This window comes from Plectropomus leopardus, chromosome 10 (genome assembly GCF_008729295.1).
Source record: "Plectropomus leopardus isolate mb chromosome 10, YSFRI_Pleo_2.0, whole genome shotgun sequence".
Taxonomy (NCBI): Eukaryota; Metazoa; Chordata; class Actinopteri; order Perciformes; family Serranidae; genus Plectropomus; species Plectropomus leopardus.
Genome location: NC_056472.1, coordinates 186,679 through 206,844, shown reverse-complemented (window position 1 = coordinate 206,844; position 20,166 = coordinate 186,679). Strand labels below are relative to the sequence as shown.

The following is a 20,166-nucleotide window of genomic DNA, read 5'->3' as shown; positions in this document are numbered from 1 at the left end:
CTCTTTACAAAATTTCACAGATTTTATAAGAGTCCTCGCCTGAAGATATCTGCAGTGCAATTTTGAATCACAGTCATAGCGCCACCTATTGGTAGCAGGAAGTTACTTTTTTTACTTTTTCATTTTTCCTCTGTAGCAGGTTAACTCAATTGACCTCATATTCAATTAGAATACTTTAAAGACCTTCATGATGCACAGAAATTAAACTTTAGAGTTTTCATCAAACGCTGTTGCCAAAGTTAAGCATAATTCGCCATAAAACTGGAAGCACTTTTTGAGGGGCAAGGCATGCACAAAACTTACCAAACGTGGCACATGCATCAGAAGTCTTGAAAGTGATATTTGATATGCTTTTCTTTGCTTTGATGTGTCTAGATATCTCTGGAGCACCACCTAGAAAATTCCAACTAAGTAGCCCCTGCTGGCCCTTTAACCTAGAGCTGCAAAACATGTGTAAAAGCCCACTACCTACAAAAACGCCTCTTAGAGTCATGCCCTAAACCTAAAAGGAAGTCCACCAATTTTAATTTTATTTAAATTTTTAGCCAAATTTTTGTAATTTCAGCTAGAGCCCGAGTGATTTTTCAGTATACCTTTATTATCACCTGATATAAGTCTTTTACAGACAAAATGGAGCAAATCACTCTCAGCTCATATTTGTAAACTCTGTTCACAGGCCATATAGTGCAGGAAATGCTGCTGGGGTGGTTTCAAAATAGTAGCAGATAGAGCTCTAACTTCATTGTTTACCCTACCCTCTCAGCACTGTAAAAGCAGCAGATTACAGCAAATGCAACCCTCCCACAATCACACAGGCTGACTGCTTCCCTGTTTCACACCTCTGGCAGCTGCAGCTTTGACTTTGAGAGAGAGAGAGAGAGAGAGAGAGAGAGAGAGAGAGAGAGAGAGAGAGAAAGAGAGAGTCACAAACACCTTCTCAAGAAACTTCACAGGTATCCAGCTCCACAAAGCCCTGCCACAAACGCACAGGCTGGCTTCTTCTTTGCACTGCAGTGTTGCCCTTTCCCAGACAGACACAGCCGTATCATTCAGCGTCCAGCAAGTAGCCCCGATGTGCGCAGAGGTGCGAGGGCCCATTCATCACTGCTTGCAGCTTTAATTATATCTGTATTTTATCTACCACTTATAGTTATACTGTATTTGTATTGACCTATATTTCTTTTATTTTTATTTTCTTCTTCTTCTTTCTCTGTATTTTAATTTCTAATTTCTAGAAGCCTCCCATGGACATGTGTTGCAAATTAGCATTTTGCTATAAACACTCAATGCAGGACAGAAAATGTGCCAGGCATGTTGAATAATTTTCATCCACACCTGAGGAGGAACAGGACAGGGAGGAGCTCACTTCCACCTGCCAGAGCGAGTGAGTTTAAATATATTTATATTTCTTTACAAATCTATCTCTCTCTCTCTCTGTGTTGCGTGTGAAAAAGGAGTCAGTGCAATAATCTTATAGTAATCATTTCAACTCATGTATTATTTCTGGCTGTTGAGCGGGCGGTATACTTTTAATGCATTCATATTGAAATTTTGACATTGATTTTAGCCCCACCAGTGTATGGATTGGCCCCACCTTTATATAGCCAAAAAAATTCTCTGCCGTCGCCACTGGACCTGGGGGTGACTTGAGATTGTCCAGGAAGAACTGCATGCCCTTTCCTCCAGTTCCTCTAGGACAATCTCAAGGGAGAAGAATGTCTGTGCTAATTTATTTAGTCGGGTGCACCCAGGATTTGGAGGGATGGAGGACTTTAATGACAATAACAATGTGGAAAAGGGATGCACCCAATACAATGTTGACACCTAAAATTGAAGTAACAAGAATTATGTGCACTTATTATATGAACAACCATGAAAACTTATAGGAAAAAAAGCTAAAAAAATAACTGACCTCTTGTCCCACTCGTACATTGTCACAAACCCCTTCGCTGTCTCCTGCTGGTTGTGCATGATCGCATCTAGGTGTGTAGACTACTCTTACATTGTCAGGGAGATTGTCATGGGTCACAGTTACTTTGGAGGACAACCTCTGTCATGGATCACACATTTGAGAGTGTTGTGAGAAAAAGACAAAAATAGTTCAATATCAGGATAACAAATGCATTAGTAATACAGGACAGTTACCCGTGCACACAAGGGGGTAGCAAAATTTGTCTAAGGTACAACTTACATTGTAGGCACTTTCAATCAATCCAACAACATTTGTAGAATCTCCTGACAGAATTCCCACCTCTGACTTTGGAATCATGTCGGAGAGTTTCTGAAATAAATCACAAGGCCAAATAAGAAATTCATTAGCGTACGAATATTATGTGTGCTCTATAAATAAATAAAAGGTACATTTATTTTACCTGGTACACAGCCGACACATTTTGTGTCACGGCAAATATCGGCTGAATATTGTTTTTCTCCAGTTGCATAGCTAGCTGTCCAACAGATGGATAGTCCTGCAAACAGCAATCAGATAAATCAGTGAAATGTTGAAAAACTAATGTTCAGGATACATCTCTTGACTAACCAACTGAGGTGCTAGTCCCTAAATGAAGCTCACTGTCTTTACTATTGCTCTAACTGTTCTGACACAAACTCCATCCAGTATCAGACTCAATTGGAAATACTCTCCTACAATCATGAGCACACATTTGGCCACTGAAATAGCATAAATGTAGGCAGCCAATCTGGACATGCAGGCCAGAAGGTGTGCAAAACCCCACAAGATATAAGGCAGCACATACTGCTGTCTGCTATCCTTTTTCTCTTTAATGATGGCAGTTGGCCCACTGATAAACTTTCTCCATGAATGAGCCTGTCAGGAGAGGCTTAGTGACCTGGAAGCGCGGCTCCGCACCGTAAAAAAAACCCATTCTAATAGTGGTAGTTAGCATGTGGACCAACTTAGCAACTCCTGTGCAGCCGGGAGGTTGGGTGACAGTCCAAGTGAAGCATAGTAACAAGTCAAAGCCCATGGTTCACCACCCAACTCCCCTTCATGTTTCAGATATTCTCCCCACTCAGCGACAAACACGCTGAGGACACAACTTTGGTCATTGGCAACTCTGTTTTGCAAAACGTGAAGTAAGTGACACCAGCGGCCATAGTAAAATGCATCCCTGGGGCCAGAGTGGGTGACGCTGAGTCAAATTTAAAGCTGCTGACTAAGGCTAAGCGTAGATTCGGTAAGACTGTTATTCACGTTGGAAGTAATGACACCCGGTTACATCAATCTGAGGTCACCAAAATTAACATAGAGTCGGTGTGTTCCTTTCAAAAACAATGTTGGACATAGTAATTTTCTCTGGACCCCTCCCCAATATAACCAGTGATGACATGTTAAGCGACATCACTCAACCCCTGGCTGTTGAGGTGGTGTCCAGCAAATGATGTGGGCGTCATAGATAATTAGCATACTTTTTGGGGAAAACCTGGTCTTATCACGAGGGAATCTCTGGGAATCTGGCCAAGTTCATTAGAAGCTCAAAGCCATGACGATCCAGAGATAGGACTAGGGGGCAGAGTCGCAGTCTTACACGATTGTCTGAGCTTCCTCTAGTACAGTCACACACCCATAGTGAAATAAAAACGGTGTCTGTCCTCTGACCACTTCAGTTGTTTAAATCTAAAGGGGGACTTGTACAAGAAAATCTAATAAAAATGAACACATCCTCTGTCAAAGAGCATCATAACAGGAGAATTAAATGCAGACTTTTGAACATTAGATCCCTATCGTGTAAAGCTCTTTTAGTCAATGATTAAATATTAAACAACCATATTTATTTTTTTTGTCTCATGGAGATCTGGCTGTGTCTTGACAATTATGTAAGTCTGAGAATCCACTCCTCCTGGTCATATAAATATTCAAGTTGCTTGAGACACTGGCCGAGGAGGGGGAGCTGCTGCTATTTTTGATTCAAGCTTAGTAATTCATACTAAAGCTAAACTAAATTATAATTTATTCGAAAACCATTTTCTTAGTCTTTCTCATCCATCCTGGAAAACTCTACTGTCCATTCTATTTGTTATAGTGTACCGCTCCCCCGGCCTATATTCTGAATTTTTATCCGAATTCTCAGAGTTTATATCAAGTTTTATGCTAAAATCAGACAAAATTATTATCGTAGATAATTTTTGACCTTCACATGGACATTAATAATGCTAGACTCAGTGTTGCATTCTTCACACAATTGGATTCTTTTGGCTTCAGTCAGTGTGTACATAAACCCACACACTGCTTCAACCACACCCTAGATCTTGTCCTGGTGTACAGCATCGAAATTGAAGATTTAATAGTCTTCCCTGAGAGTCCCACTATGTTGGACCATTATTTGAGAACTTTCGATTTTTTGTTACTCAATTACACACCACCCAACAAGAGTAGTATAGTAGATGTCTGTCTAATAATGTAGTAGCTTTAAGTTTATTTTAAGAACTGATTCCTTCTGTATTAAACTCATTACTATGTCTCAATGTTACTGAGAGCGCTTTTACTAATTTAAGTCACTGTTAAATTCATTTTCTTGTTGATAGTGCTACTGGCTTACTGCGATCAGCTCTTGACTCCGTTGCACCTTTTAAGAAGAAAATAATGAAACAAAGAAAATTAGCTCCATGGTTTAACCCCCAGACCCACAAATTAAAAAAAATTCTTGAAAATTTGAAAGAAACTAGCGTTCAACCAACCTGGAAGAGTCCCGTTTAGTCTGGCAGGATAGTCTTGAATTGTATAGAAAGGCTCTCCACCATGCCAGAGCAAACCATTACCCATTGTTTATTGAGGAAAATAACAACAATCCTAGGTTTCTTTTCAACACTGAAGCCAGGCTGAGTCAGAGTCACAACTCTACTAAGCCTTGTATTCCTTTAACCCTCAGCAGCGATGACTTTATGAGTTTCTTTAATGATAAATTATAACTATTAGAGATAAAATCCATCAGCTCTTGCCCTCAACTGACCATAACCAAAGGATTATAATTCGGGCCCATGCACCAACCACAGTTTTTTTTTCTTTTTTTTGAACAAATGTGTCACATTTTTGAGGGCCTAAACATGCTCAAAAAGTCACCAAATTTTGCCCAAATCACCAGGACGTTTATGGGTTTTCTGTTTGGGCTTAAAGAATGCCTCAAAAGTGCCCCTTTACAGATATCAATGAAGGAGCCCCTGCAGTATGTTTTACCTAAACATACAAAATTGTGAGGTGTATGAAGCACCACAAGACAAACAAAAAAGTCTCTCAGCCATACTCTAAGCCCAAGAAGAAGTTCGCCATTTTAAATTGAATTTGTTTTCTTTTTTTTTTTTTTGGCCATTTTCTGGTGTTTTCCTGATTGAACTTCTCCTACAGCTGGATTGACTTCAAATTTTGTAAATCCTATCTTTAGATGTGGGTTACGCTAGTTTGTGTGTGGACATGGAGGGGCCTAGAATTTACATGTTTTGCCACCAAACAGGAAGTAGTTTATAATTCGTACATGTAATTTGTACATGTTTGATGAGAGACCCGCCCTGAATACATCTATATCACAATTATCAGCAAAAGCGCCACCTATTTGCGTCAGGAAAAGATGTTTTACACTTAGACGTCCAGCTCCTAGCAGGTTGACTTGATTGACCTCAAAATTGAGTGAAAAAACAGATCTCAACAAAATTTCAAATTTCAAAATTCAATTTTGTTATCACAGTACTAGCACCACCTTGTGGTAACAGGAAGTTAAGTTAGTTGTTTGAGTTTTCATCAAACACTGTTGCCATGATGACACATTATTTGCCAAACACAGGAAGCTCTGTTTGAGGGGCAAGACATGCATTAAAACTCATGAAACATGGCACACACATCAGAAGTCCTAAAATGTGATAACTGGTGTGATTTTTTTGCTTTGATGTGCCAAGATGGCTCAGTAGTGCCCCCTAGAAATTTTCAATTAAGCAGCCCCCTTGGTCCATTTAACCATGGGAAACTTGGGAGGCATGTGTAACACCCCAAGACCTACAGAAAAGCCTCTTAAACCCATGCCCTAAACCCAACAGGAAGCCCACCATCTTTAATTTTATTTCCATATTTTAAAACATTTTAACCTTCGTCCCTTAACAAAATTCTCCTACGGATTTTATCTAATTGACTTCACATTTGACTTAGGGATTTTATCTGATTGACTTCACATTTGGACAGCAGTGTCCAAATGTGAGGGAATTGGTGATGTTAGATCACGAAGTGTTTTCAATTTCAACGCTGTTGCTGTGGTGATTTATTCTTCGCCATAAAACAGGAAGCTGTGTGTTGGGGTCTAAATATGCTTAAAAGCTCACAAAATATGCTTAAAAGCTCACAAAACATGGCACACACATCAAAAGTCCTAAAATGTGATTTTTGATATGATTTCCTTGCTTTGTAGTGCCTTTGATGTGCTCTGTAGCACCCCCTAGAAAATTCCAATGAAGCAGACCCCACAGCACATTTTATCTAGACTTATGAAACTTTGGAGGCATGTGTAACATCCCAAGACCTACAGAAAAAGCCTCTTGGAAACATGTCAACCAAACAGGAAGTCCACAAATTTTTATTTTATTTTCATATTTGGGCACATTTTTGGCCATTTTAGCCCAACCAGTTTATCGGATCCACTAATATCATCAGTTGATATGAGCCTTTCACAGACATAATGGAGCAAATCGGCATCGGTGTATAATTTTTCTGATATGCACTGATAAGAAAACTTTTTCATGGACCATATCATGTAGAAAATGATGCTTGGGTGGTTTAGAAATGATTTAATTCTATAGTTTGTCAGGCAGAGTGCGCTCTTACTCAATTGTTAAACTAATCTCAGCACTCATGCACAGAGAATGCACAGCAGAGCAGATGGTGGAGCAGTGTTTTAAAGGTAAGCCACACTGAAATACATACTATATAGGGAATAGAAATGACACAGCTTCTGGTGATAACCACAGTGAGGGTTAGTTATATCCGAGGGCTGGTTATATCATTCAAACTTTAGTTATCATGATAACTGTGCATGATCACTGTGCTTTGAAATCGCGGTAAAAACTGACATTGGGGTCCCAAATTAAGACCCACTGAGTGCTAAATGTGATTCACCACACTTGTGGATAAATATTTGTGCTAAAATAGTCACGTATTAAACTCTGCTGTTAGGAAAACTCTTTTTGGCTCTCACATTGACAGCGGTACTGAAGTAGCTGCACTTCTTCCGTTCTTAGCCCTAGATGGATACAAAGCATCACAGATTGCCACAGGGAACTCATTTATACGCAGAGGCTGTGGTGATGAGCTGTTCATAATATTTAATACTTTTACTTCAGATTTTGCTCTGGCCTCTTCTTTAAGTTTGCATATTATCTCAATAAAATTTACTGAAATTAATGTATATGTGAGGAAAAAAAAGCAATTTATTATTTTGTCTGGTAAAAAATTTGCTTAGCTCAGATTTTTTTTTACCAGCCAAATTGACAAGAGCTCAGCCAGAATCACACAGGCTGGCTCCTACCCTTTTTGACACTTCTCACTGATGCAAACACATACACACACACACCCCTCCTAAAGCAACTTGACACGTATCCAGCTCTAGTACTACATAGAGGAAACACTAATTCACCCTACATGCATGTTCCCCTTTCACAGAAAAACAAGGTTGCATCAATTGGCATTGCATCTCCAACATGTGTGGAGGTGCGAGGGCCCGTTCATCGCTGTTTGCTGCTGTAATTTAGATTGTTTTTTCCCCGTTGACCTTCACTAGCTCTCTTCTTCCTTAGACCTCCTTCTGTTAGACCCCATCCCAACTAGGCTTCTTAAGGAAGTTTTACCCTTAATTGACAACTCTTTGTAAGATGTAATCAGTGTGTTTCATTAACAGGCTATGTTCCACAGTCCTTTAAAGTAGCTGTCATTGAAACCCCTTCTAAAAACGCCCACTCTCAATCCAAAGGTTTTAGCAAATTATAGACCAATATCTAATCTCCCCTTTATTTCTGAAATCCTTGAGAAAGAAGTTGTTAATCAACTTTGTGATTTTCTCCGAGATAATAGTTTATTCAAGGATTTTCAGTCGGGATTTAGAGTGCATCATAGTACAGAGACGGCACTTGTAAAAATTTCCAATGACTTGTTGACTGCCCCTGATAAAAGGACTGGTCTCTGTAGTAATCCTATTAGATCTTAGTGCCGCATTTGACACCATTTACCATCAAATCTTACTGCACAGACTGGAACACTTAATTGGCCTTAAAGAATGGCACCAAGCTAGTTTAAATCATACTTATCAGATTGCTCTTAGTTTTTTCATATTAATGATCAATCCTCATGCATACTAAGGTCTGCTTTGGAGTACCACAAGGTTCTGTGCTTGGACCAATCCTTTTCACCTTACATATGCTTCCCCTTGGCAACATGATCATAAATCACTCTGTAAACTTCCATTGTTATGTGGCTGATATGCAACTGTAAGCCAGATGAAACCGATCAGTTACCTGGATTACAAGCATGTCTTAAGGACATAAAAGCTTGGCTGAGCTGCAGTTTCCTGATGTTAAATTCAGACAAAACAGAAGTTATTGTACTTGGCCCCAAACACCTCAGGAACTCTTTTTCTGAAGATAGAATTTCTATAGATGGCATTGCCTAAGTGTAAGGAACCTTGATCAAGATTTATCTTTTGCCTCCCATATAAAACAAACTTTGAGGACTGCTTTCTTTCACTTGCACAACATTGCAAAAATTAGACATATTCCTTTGTTGATGTGAGGTTCTAAGGACAGAGGGATATTGTTGAGGCAAACTGTGATTTGTGAAAATAGGCTTTATGAATAAAATGGCTTTGACTTGAATAAAAAGAAACCATTTACAGTAAAGATATAGGGTAAGCATTGCTGTAAAGCTCACCAAATCTGCTTTCCAGAGAATATTCGATAAATACTACCCAAATTTAAGTGAGAATATTTTAGCTACAATGAAAGTTGAATCTCTCATTTGCGTGAATAAGTGTGAATAATTAATGTATTCCAGTTTCATTTTTAACATTTTATTTTATTTGTCAAAATATGTCAAATGTCATGGCAAGCCCATGGATGTTCCACAAAAGCCCAACCTATGATTTGTCAGTGAATGAATATATGTATGTTATATTCTAAAAATGTAACAATACAAACTGGTTCTGTTCAAATTTGTCACCTCTCAGCTCACTATGGGTAATTTATTCGTTCACCACTCATACTCGATGGCTTCTAAATGATATTTGACTTAGGTGTGACTAGCCTTTTTATTGTTAATACAGAAAGAAAAAAACTTTCAACAAATTTGGGACGCAGCCAAAAAACATTTGTGAATTAATGGCCAACTACGTCTTCACTATCTGCATCAATGACTTGTGGTCCACTCCTTTACTTTGGTCAGAAATGAAAGATTTTACACTGTCCCCTCCCTGTACAGAAGACATGTTTCTGTCACACACGGGCATTAGGTCAAGTTAAGTCAAGTCAATTTTATTTATAGAGCTCAATATCACAAAACATGTGTTTGCCCCAGGAATTTACAGTGTACGACATCCCTATGCCCTTAGACCCTCACATTACCTAAGGAAAAACTCCCGGAAAAGAACCATTGTAACGGGGGGAAAAAAAAGGAAGTGTGGTCCCTTTGTGTTTTATTCGTCTCAAACTAAATTCTCCTGAAAAGTAAAGATCAAAATAATATTATTAAAGTTAGGATAGAATATTGGCCTAACCAGAATAAAATAACCTGTGCAATATCATTGATATTAAAATATGGGGTTTAATTATCTAAATTATGGAGCTGATTGATCAGGTGAGGTCAAAATAAATTTGTCAAGCATATAAAACTAATTAGTTACTCCATCAAAGACAGCATGTTTCTTTGCTGGTTTCCCATTTAAGCCCAGCAGGTAAAAAGGATGCCTTGATTGCAACAATTTATGCAACTTCAGCCAATCCCTAAGGATTCTGCGAAACCTTGCAATTTTGTATCATGTCAACTTTACAGTTAATTTGACTATTTAAAACAAAAACGCAAAATGTAATTATTTGTAGGGCTATGTGTAGTGTATTACTTGTTCAGCACCTTCCTTAGACTGCTCTCAAGTGTGAGCTCAGATCCCTTCTTTGTTCCCAACAATTTAAGGAATTATTTCAAGTCAAGAGCTATGCTGTTAGGTTTAGTTAGATTCTTTTTGCCCCTACACTGCTCACTCAGGAGGATGTAACCCCTAATTTCCACCAGATTCGTGTGCGGTTCGACTCCGCTCCGTCAAGGCAGATGGAGCATATGGATTACACTCTAGTCTATGTGTGAATTTCCACTGGCTCTGCTGCGTTGCGGATCCAGTCCACTCCAGCTGATCCAGCTGTGTCAGACTTAAAATGCAACTGGTGGAGATTGAGGAGTGAGGGGTGGATCAGACTCAAAGACTGAAGTAATGATGTGCAGACAGCCTGTCACTTAAGTAGCTCCTCCCTTAAATATGCATAAATTCAAACCTTAATCAAATGTAGACAGATGAGTTCTGTAAAAATTCACATCTCATACAATTGTCATGAATGTTGAAATTAGCTATACAGACCAAGGCTGATTTTTAGACCAGGTCACTTGTTTAAGTGCTGCTTTTTGCACTTCCACATTAGTTTAGGTAGGCTCATCCTGATTGGCCGACAATGTTTATATAAATCTCAGCGGGCAAATAAGTGCTCATAATTCTCTAATCGGGAACTTATTTGCCCACAACATACTTTCCTCTGAAAGTATTACCAAAAGAGTTTCATGGAAGGTTCTGCCTGTGTTGATAGAATTAGTAACCTTTCTTTTTGGAATGAGTGTGGTGATAATGGCTATTTTCAATTATTGCAACTTGGCACTGCACCCCCACTGCATTCCTTTCGGCTGTTGATTTCTTGATGTGATTGCATACATACCATCTCAGTGCTCTTGGTATAGAGATTGTTTTCCAGAAAGCAACGTTCATCATTGGGTTCAAGTATGCCAGCTAATTTTCCGTCCCCAGCCATGTGGAATCCAGCATCAGTGGTTAGCACAATCAATCGAGTGCTGCTGTTCCTCCAACCTATTTTTTCCTAAACAACAATATGTGTTAGGTATCATTTCAGCAAGAAAAATTCAAAGGTTTTGATTTTTCTATATTTAACAAGAATGACCATCTATCTATGCATTAATCTACAAGCAGATATTGTTGGAAAAGTAAGTGTAGATAGGTAAAATTTTACAGATATCTTCAATATATACTTTTTCTTCTTATGATAATATGAAACACTTAGGGGCATCTCTTTTTTCAAAATGTATTTGCTAAAGTGAATATGTTTTATATGAAGAGTTTTTTGAGACATGGAGCTGTAATTCAGACAAATTGGCATTGTGGTGAGGGTTGACCCTTATTGAGCTGCATTTTTTATGTATGCATCCAAAAATATGTTTTTAAAAAAAAATATTTTTGGAGGCTTTATTGTCTTTATTAGGTTGGACAGACGTAGCGTTGAAGGGGTAGAGAGAAAGAGGGTGACATGCAGCAAAGGGCCGAGGCTGGACTCAAACTCTCAGCCACTGCGGTGATGCCACAGCCTCTGTACATGGGGTGCCTGCTCTATCAACTGAGCCACCAGGCACCCCAAGCAAAAACACTTTGAAATGAGCACCCTCTAGATGGAGATCATTGAAAAAAAAATGAAGAAAATCCTGTGATCTGTTATTTGTTCCACCTCCAATGACATTATGTACACTAAGAATGGGCTTCTGTGTTGGTTAAATGTAAATTATTTACATTTGATTTTTGCAGCTAGAATCTTAGAGAGCTGGTGTCATTCCATGTATTTAGACTGACTGTAAATAACTAGAAAGCAGGCACCTCTTTTTGTTTATGTTTTGACTGTGATTTGGTGTCTTATGATTTGCTATTTGTTCTTTGTTTTCATTTTAAATTGTCATATGTTTGTTTTTTGTCATGTGCAACCATGTTATCTCTGCTGCTGCCTGTCTTAGCCAGGCCAATCCTGAAAAGGAGAGGTTTTAATCTCACTCTGACTTTTATTTTTGTTTTTCCTGGTTGAATAAAGGTTAAATAAAAATAAAAAGATAACAGGGATTTTGTACTGTCATATTTCTGTGTCATCATAATGCATCACTGACTTACTATAATATAGAGAAGGGCGCTAGCTAACACTTCTTAATCAGCAGATGATTGAATTCTTGATTTTCTATTGAATTTATGTTAAATCTCATATAATTCACATCCCATACAAAATGCACCCAAACCTAACCCAAGAAAGACCCTCCGTTCATGTCGTCTTGATTCCTCTTGTTCCTAATTATGACTGAGAGCCTCGACATTCTGCTCAAATGCACATTTAAACAGATTAGGTGTGAATCCCCAAATTCTCTGGTGTCTTAGAAGATCCTCAAAATTTAGCTTTATTCTGACATCAGACAAAGATGGCACCATTCCTTAAACAAAGAGGTGTCACGACACAGAAAAAACAGACCTCAGACAGCTGTGGCTCATAGCTGGTGGAGCTATGGAAACATGCCGTTTAGGAATATATAGCCTACTAAAAGGCACTGTCTGTGTTAAAACTGAAAAGAGTGATATGCATGGTACAACTACTTTCTTTCTTCATTTTGTGGTTTAATTATTTTCTAAAAATAAGCCTAAACTTGCTTTGCTTGTTACTCACTGTATATAGTTATGTTTTTGGTTGAGTTCTTACCCCACATACGGCAGCCTGCATCATAGCGTCCAGGCTGCCCTCTGGCGAGTCCAAGTTCCCAGAAATGAACTGCTCTGTCACTTTGTTTTTGAACTCATCCTCCTTTGATGTCATACTAAGCACATGTCTATAGCCAAAGGCAGCCTGGCATTGCTGATCTTTTTCATCACATGGCTTCTGTAGTTTCTCCTTGTTGGTGTTTGTGTATGGAAGGACAGTCTTGTCAACAAAGGCACCAAAACCTGTAAAAAGAAAAAAGAAAAAAAAGCAGTAATCAGTTCAAAATTCTGGAAAAGGCATATCAAATATTTTAGACCACCGAGATGTTGGAAGAGAGTCTGTCAATTTTGTGTAAGTAGTTTGTGCGAGTGAAATACCAGGAAGTACAAGGGGGGAAGTACAGGGAATGACAGCCAGTGGACAGTGTACACAAGATCTGATTGCATTGTGTTTGGGTGTCATTGTGGCTACTGTAGACGATATGACCATTCTAGTCAATGTGTATGGTTGCGCTTCTGGAACATCGCTCTTTTCTCCACTCTGAGGGACGCATGTAGTCTATTTTTGCAGCTCATGTGTCTAAAAAATGTATATATAAAAATAAAATTTATTGACATTTAACTTACAATTAATTTTCACTTATGACATTATTTTTTAACCTCACATATTTTCATTCCATCACAGCAAAATCTGTTTTTTTTTTGTAGTTCTTCAGAAAAAAGATTGGCAAAGCAATACAGGAAGGCAGGCGCCCTGTACCTCCATTCAGTAACCCTGCTTCCCCGGCAGAGTTTATGATAAAGTTAGTCTCATTCATATATTGTTTTCTGCTTCATTGCCACAGAATAGAAAGGAAGTGAAATCTCGTTGTGGTTCATGAATTGTTCATAGGTTTCACAACAGGCTCTACAGCAGGTGATAAAAACTGGCCAGAACATCACTGGTTCCCATCTACAGAGCATCAGTGAAGTAATGTGTCTGCACAGAGCCCAAAGGATACTGAAAGACAGCAGCCACCCCAGCCACAGTCTGTTCACCCTGCTGCCATCTGGAAAAAGATACAGAAGTATCCGCTGCAGAACCACCAGACTACAGAGCAGCTTCTTTCCCCAGGCTGTGAGACTCATCAACTCCTCCTTCGATGCCAAAAAGATGTAGCAGGATTTAGGGTCAACTTTAATTTAATTTCTTCTTAAACCATGTTTAAGAAAAGTTACAATAAATCTACCTTGTACCTTGAGTGATTCCAGCCAAGATAATGGCGATATCCTTTAAGTGTTGTTTATTTGAAATGTGGGACAGGGCATATCAATGAACATTTACATGTAAATATGCAATTTTACAGTCAGAGGCTAATTTCCATCTTTAGTCCCATGGCAGGTTAAATGTGGTTTAAGAAGAAATGAAATTTAAAGTTGACCCTAAATCTCACCTAAATCCTAAAACACAGAAAATTCTTTGTGCTATTTGTGGTCAAATACACCATTATTAGGTTTGTGAGTGAAAGTTTATTCAGCTCTTTAGTTACTAATAAATTGTTTATATGATAGGATATAAAAACTGGTCTTTTAAACTTAATGTTTGGTCATTGGCAGCTGGCTCTGATCATCAAAACTTTGTATCTGTCCTCCTGTGTTTGTCTGTAGCTAAAAGCACACCATTATTTTGATGACCAGTCCAGCCCATTTAGTTTTGTATGCCAGTTACAATAATAAAGTACTTTTACGTGATACCAAGTAAAACTACCTCCCAATTCCTAAATCTGTACTTAACTTTAAAAAAAATATTTGCAATGTAATCTCTGTTAAATCCCTCCTAAAAAGAAAAAAATAATAAAACTGGTCTTTCTTCCTTGTACCTACTTATAGCATATTGTCCCAATAAATATTTAGTGTTATGTGATGTGCACAAGATAATTACACTGTAAATTGTGGATGTTTTCTAAAGTATTACCAAATAATAAATATAACTAGACGATTCAGTCAAATTAAGTTTACAAGCTTATTACCTATTTGAGCATGCACAGTGAATTTTTTCAGAGCTGCAAAAAGTTGTTGTCCAAGTCCTTTGACGTTTTGCAAGTCATCTTTCATGGAGTAAGAAAGGTCCATCAAGTAGTAGAGATCAACTGGATAACCCTCAACTCTTTTAAAAGAAACACTGAATGTGGTGGGAAGTCCTGTAAACACCAAAGAGAAACAAACTCATTATTTAAAGAGAGAAAGATAATGAATAATGCTCACAGATGCATATTGTATACATAGGTTCAGTGGCTGCAAGTTTATGGAATTCTCACATGTGAGGGTAGGTGCACTGAAAAACTTGAAACCTTGTTTTGCTTTTTTACAATGTGCCCATCCCATTCCTGCAAAAATCCACATAATTAGCTTGGATTACTGCTCTGGGTTTCTCTGATTTGGAGATCAAACACTGCATTCCCTCTCTTGTCAAAAGCCAGCATTATCTGATTTTACCAACCGGGTCGTAGTCTCAGATTAATCTTCTGTGGGCTCAGCTGGACAGGCTCCTGTTGGTTGAATGACTCAGAGAGTGGATCTTTTTTGACAATGGTTAGATTATTCTTTGGGGAGATGATTTCTTCATTCTTGCAGCCTCTCGTTATCAACTGTGCCCAGGTGTCACAGCGTACAGCTTCCTGCTCACCTGCTTTGGTGAAATTCTTAAACATGGGAAAGCAAAACCACACAAAGATACTAAGTTTACTCATCTGTGTCTGCACAGTGTGTGTGTGTGTGTGTGAGAGAGAGCCCCATGCATGTGCTTAATGTCACCTCTAGAGGTCAGTGCCCAGGAAAAATAAAAAAAAAACTCTGGACATGCCACTGATTGAGACCTGTGCAGTGACGGTATGTAGGTGACATAAACAGTTTCTCACCAGCTGTTGGCACCACATACAGTATGGTCCAGATCTGATGCAATCATCGCAGGAGTTGATTACCGACTTCCAGCAAACTTCCTCATGTTGACATAATCCTGCAAAGAAAAACAAAAACTCTAAGTAATTCACTCTCAAGAGATTACAAATCAGCACAAAGTCTGAATTATTTCAGAGGTTCAGTGAAGTAAACATGTTGTTGTCAGCAAGACACTGTGAAGCCTGTTTGACTGATTATCTTGACTATCTTAGCAGTGAGCTGAATGAGATAGCACATCATTTGCTGGCTGAGATGTGTCGTTATTCCTGCTGGTGAAGAGGATTTAGTCTCTGGATGTGGAAGGTTAACAGGCTGCTAATGCACAGCTTCCAACAGGTGTTCATAAAAACACAGTCTTACTCTAAAGTCAGTCAGTCAGTGACCTTCCACATCATCCTATGACGTTTTAGGTATCCTTGCCGCATCAAGCTATGACATTCCGAGTTCTTTGTGAGAACAGGTGGCTAACCACATAATATAAAGACTGCAAAACGTTCATAGGGCAAACAGGTGGGGAGGCGGATGGGTCCCACAAACAACTGACTTTCATGCGGGAGTCCAGAGTCTGTGTCCTGTCTGTGTCCTGTCTGTGTGTGTGTGTGTGTGTGTGTTTCTACACCTTACCATGTGCTTCTTTTGCCTAAACCTAACCATCTGTGACTTTAGTGCTGAATCCCAATCACTGTGTTGTGTCAACATAGGGACCATGTTGCGTCATACCACCACACAAGCATTTGTTCACATCACAGCAACAGCATCCAGGAACGGCATAGGTTGATGCGGCAAGGATAACAAAAGCATCATGGGTTGACATTGCACTGATTGGCAGTCACCATGTAATGACTCTGGAATTTGAAGGACTTTTGAGTTGAACGCGTGGATTCAGTTGTTTTGGCATTGGTTACTACCAACTGTTGCCTGTGTTCAGGTCATAATTAAAGTTGCAGCAAAAACAAGCTAATGTCTCACCATCTGCTGATTGAAGGATGTTATAGAGGTAGACTATATGCATGCAGCTCATATATCACGACACCTGGCTCTCCCGTTCATGGTCAAAGAGTTGGTTTTAATAATAACAATCACTGGCACGGATTTAGGTGATTGTAAGACTACTTGGTATGAAACTAAAACCCCATTTTATGGTATTGTCAATTGGCATTTTGCTTTTCATAAAAGAAAACATTCTTCGTGCATATAGTTATAACATAATAGTTTAAAATGCTGACTCATTTTGACTTCACACAGTCATCATTAGATCCAGGCAGTAAAGAGACTGATTTAAATAGGTACTCTACATAAACAAAACGCAACAGAGGTCAACGTTATTCCATCACAAAATGAAATGACCAAGAAGAAGAAAAAGAAGAAGAGAAGAAAAGAACAATCACAGTGATATCATCATATTCATATCATTAACTATATTTCTTTTTCATTTGAATCAGGTATAATGCAGTCCTACCAAAAGCTTCGATTATTTAGAATGTTATTCATAAAGGAGATTAAATCTATTTCCTCATTTAGAGCTGGAAATGTAGTTTTTCTCCAAGCTGGCAGAGTCTGTGGGGTAAGACTCACACTTGAATACCCGATTCCATGACATATAAAAGTGAGCACCCTGACTTGCTGTGAGGGAGGAGCGATGCCTTATGGAAGTCTACCACGAGAGTTGAAATCTCTCTGACTAACTAAAAGCTCTGCTAAGGCTTTAAAGAGAAAATCAGGGTAATAACCAGGAGGCAACAGGGATTAATAACTGTCTACCTAACTATCTACTTAACTATCGTTAATACAATTAAGGGACCTAAATGATCCCAGAGGAACACAATGAAAACAGTTTTTCTTTCTTTTTTTAATAAAAAAGGCAATACTGCTGTTCTCTTGGCAGGCTTTTGAAGACCCCAGATGTTCTATTAAATAAATGACTTGAACCTAGTGGCAAGGACCTTGAGCCAAAAATTCTATACAACTTGCCACTAGCACGTGGGCCCTCACAATGCTCAATTTTAAAACATACCATTTTTACCCATCAGCAGGAGCAGAAGAAACAGCAAACACTGATCCATTTCCTGAAAAAACAAGCACACACATTTTTAGAGATTTCTTGCATGAATTAAGGCATTTTAAGAGCAAAACTCCTTAAAATCTTCCCAAATACCTCTGACAAAACCACTATCCTTGGACTTTCACCTCATTCTGCCTTTTTCCACGAAACACAGCTAATGACATGGTGTTTATGGGCTTTACAGACTCACAATCAAATCCTAAATCACAGAAGGACTCCAAATCCAACATACAGATAAGTTCATAATAGCAAACTATAAATGGTGACATTGCTGTTGATATGGATTTTAAAAGACCACAAGCATAACCTCATTACTAAATGCTTGCATTTAGAGATGCATCAGTTTATCAGCTGAACATCGGTATTGGCTGACATTTGCCTTGTTGACTACTATGGGCCTGTTAGTAAATTACATGACATTCACTGGTGGCAGTGGCCGATGTTTTGTGTTGTGTTGCATCAGTTTTGAGCGGACTGACAAGCAGGGCTCCAGACTAACGGCCAGAAACTTAAATTAATGAGCAGAGATGCAGCACATGCTGTTCCAAGAAGCTGTCTTCAGGTGAAAAATACAAAAGCTCAGGGACACTTTTATTTTGTTGCCAGCAAGGTAATGAAAACAGGCATACCCAAGATCAGTGTGAGGGAAAATGAGAATATATTGAGGTTTGGTTCATTTGACCAATTAAATTAGCATACACGGACAGTTTGCAAAGGAGTTCACGATAGTATTAACAATTTGAATTATATAATTCATTGTAATGAAAACCCCTTTTAATTTTTTTTTTTCTTTTTTTTTTTGATCGGTGGATCCTTATAGACCAAAGGAATATAAATAATTGAGAAACATATTATAGGATCATTTCAGAGTTAAGGAAACTGTTGTTTCTCTTTTTCACTGTGCCTATACATCTGAATTACACAATGTACCTTGGTGCTCATGGTTTCTGTATATTGAACTGGGTGCTTGAATTATGGAGAATCCAAGTGAGTAAACAATGTGTAGAATGTCCACATTGACTAAAGTTTAAACATTAAACATTATGTGATGTCCAATGCTAAGGCGCTTAGGTCTGTGTGGTCAAGTTTCAAAAAAATTCATTCAATGACTCAATGAAATGGATACTATGGGGACAAACATTCAGCAGATTCTTCATTATGTTGATAGATGAAAATATACTAAATTTAGAAGTACACATGGTACCTTGACCCAAGTTTTAACCGTGCTTACATTTGTCATTGATCTCACAACACCTCAGCCCATAGCATTTCCAAGAGTTGGATTTTTATATTTTACTGCTTTGCTGCTTTAAAATACTAATTAAATGTATGCGGGAGTCGAGTCTGTTTACTCTCATTTCAAAATAGCATCAACACAAGCTAAGGACAAGCTCACAGTAAACCAGCCGGTAAGGCTAAGCTGCCCCAGCAACAAAGCCCTGTTTCTCCATTTCCCAGAATCCCCCACTTTCAACACTGAAACACTTAACACTCTGCTGTTTAAAGGAGCAGCAGTCTCCGGTGAATGTCTATAACGTCTCTATAATGAGGGTCATCGCAGCAGCATCTTTACAGTTTTTGTGGCTTTGGTGTTGGTGATTATTTAGAAGTAACTGGTAGAAATTATGCTTACACAGACTAACAGAGGTTAGCTCACTCAGTAAAATTACAAGGAAAACTCAAAATAGGCCATTTGTCACTGGCTTACAAGAAGCCAGCCATATCAATATTAGAATTGTAGCAAGTCAACACATCCAAAGTGTTCAGAGTCCCATACAACTTCATTAAAAAGGGTTCTGGTAAAGACAATCTAGTGCTGGTGTGTACTAGTTTTTGCACTAGAAACTCAAACAAGGTTATCTTGTGAAAATCATTTATTGGGTAAAAACATGGTGCAACACTGACTTGCATCCACTGCTTGTGTAGGTCAATACTACTACTCAATCCAGACGCATCAGAGTTCGGCCTGATGAACAGGACAGCAGATTTTTAAAGCCTGCAATTCAGTGAAATTCTATGAGCTAAGTTTTCACATTTGTTATTTACCAATGCTGAGTTTCACATGAGCAAGATCCCCTCCATCAACCAGTGTGATATTCTCAATCCTCAAGCCTTTTTTTGCCAGAGACCTCAAGGTCCAGAATCCAGCTGTGCCAACTCACCCAGGCCCCTTTACCCAACCAATTAACTTCCTAGTGAAAAAAACAGGACATCATAACTCATTGGCATCCTTCTTACAGCAGTGCCTGGATCTGAACCCTGGTCTCAGCTGGGCCACAAGGGCACTAATGCACTTTTAGGCACACATGCCTGTGTTTGAATGCCACTCTTTTGTTTGATCATTTTTAGAGCATTAGTGATGTCAGACGAGAAGAATTCTTTTCACATAATGTTATGTTAATGCCA

General features: G+C 38.7%; 1 protein-coding gene across 1 annotated transcript in view; it reads right to left on the bottom strand.

The window, feature by feature from the left end:
* The window catches only part of itgb2 (integrin, beta 2), a 39,599-nt gene that overhangs the window by 17,140 nt on the left and 2,293 nt on the right, over window positions 1-20,166 (bottom strand). Inside the window, exons 2-10 of the mRNA XM_042494314.1 lie at window positions 17,713-17,764; window positions 15,659-15,756; window positions 15,241-15,442; window positions 14,771-14,941; window positions 12,763-13,004; window positions 10,960-11,118; window positions 2,373-2,468; window positions 2,192-2,281; window positions 1,913-2,050 (exon numbers count right to left, since the gene is read on the bottom strand). Of these exons, the coding sequence (XP_042350248.1) occupies window positions 1,913-2,050; window positions 2,192-2,281; window positions 2,373-2,468; window positions 10,960-11,118; window positions 12,763-13,004; window positions 14,771-14,941; window positions 15,241-15,442; window positions 15,659-15,756; window positions 17,713-17,761 (1,245 nt within the window). The 5' untranslated portion in view covers window positions 17,762-17,764. The remainder of the gene's footprint in view (window positions 1-1,912; window positions 2,051-2,191; window positions 2,282-2,372; window positions 2,469-10,959; window positions 11,119-12,762; window positions 13,005-14,770; window positions 14,942-15,240; window positions 15,443-15,658; window positions 15,757-17,712; window positions 17,765-20,166) is intronic.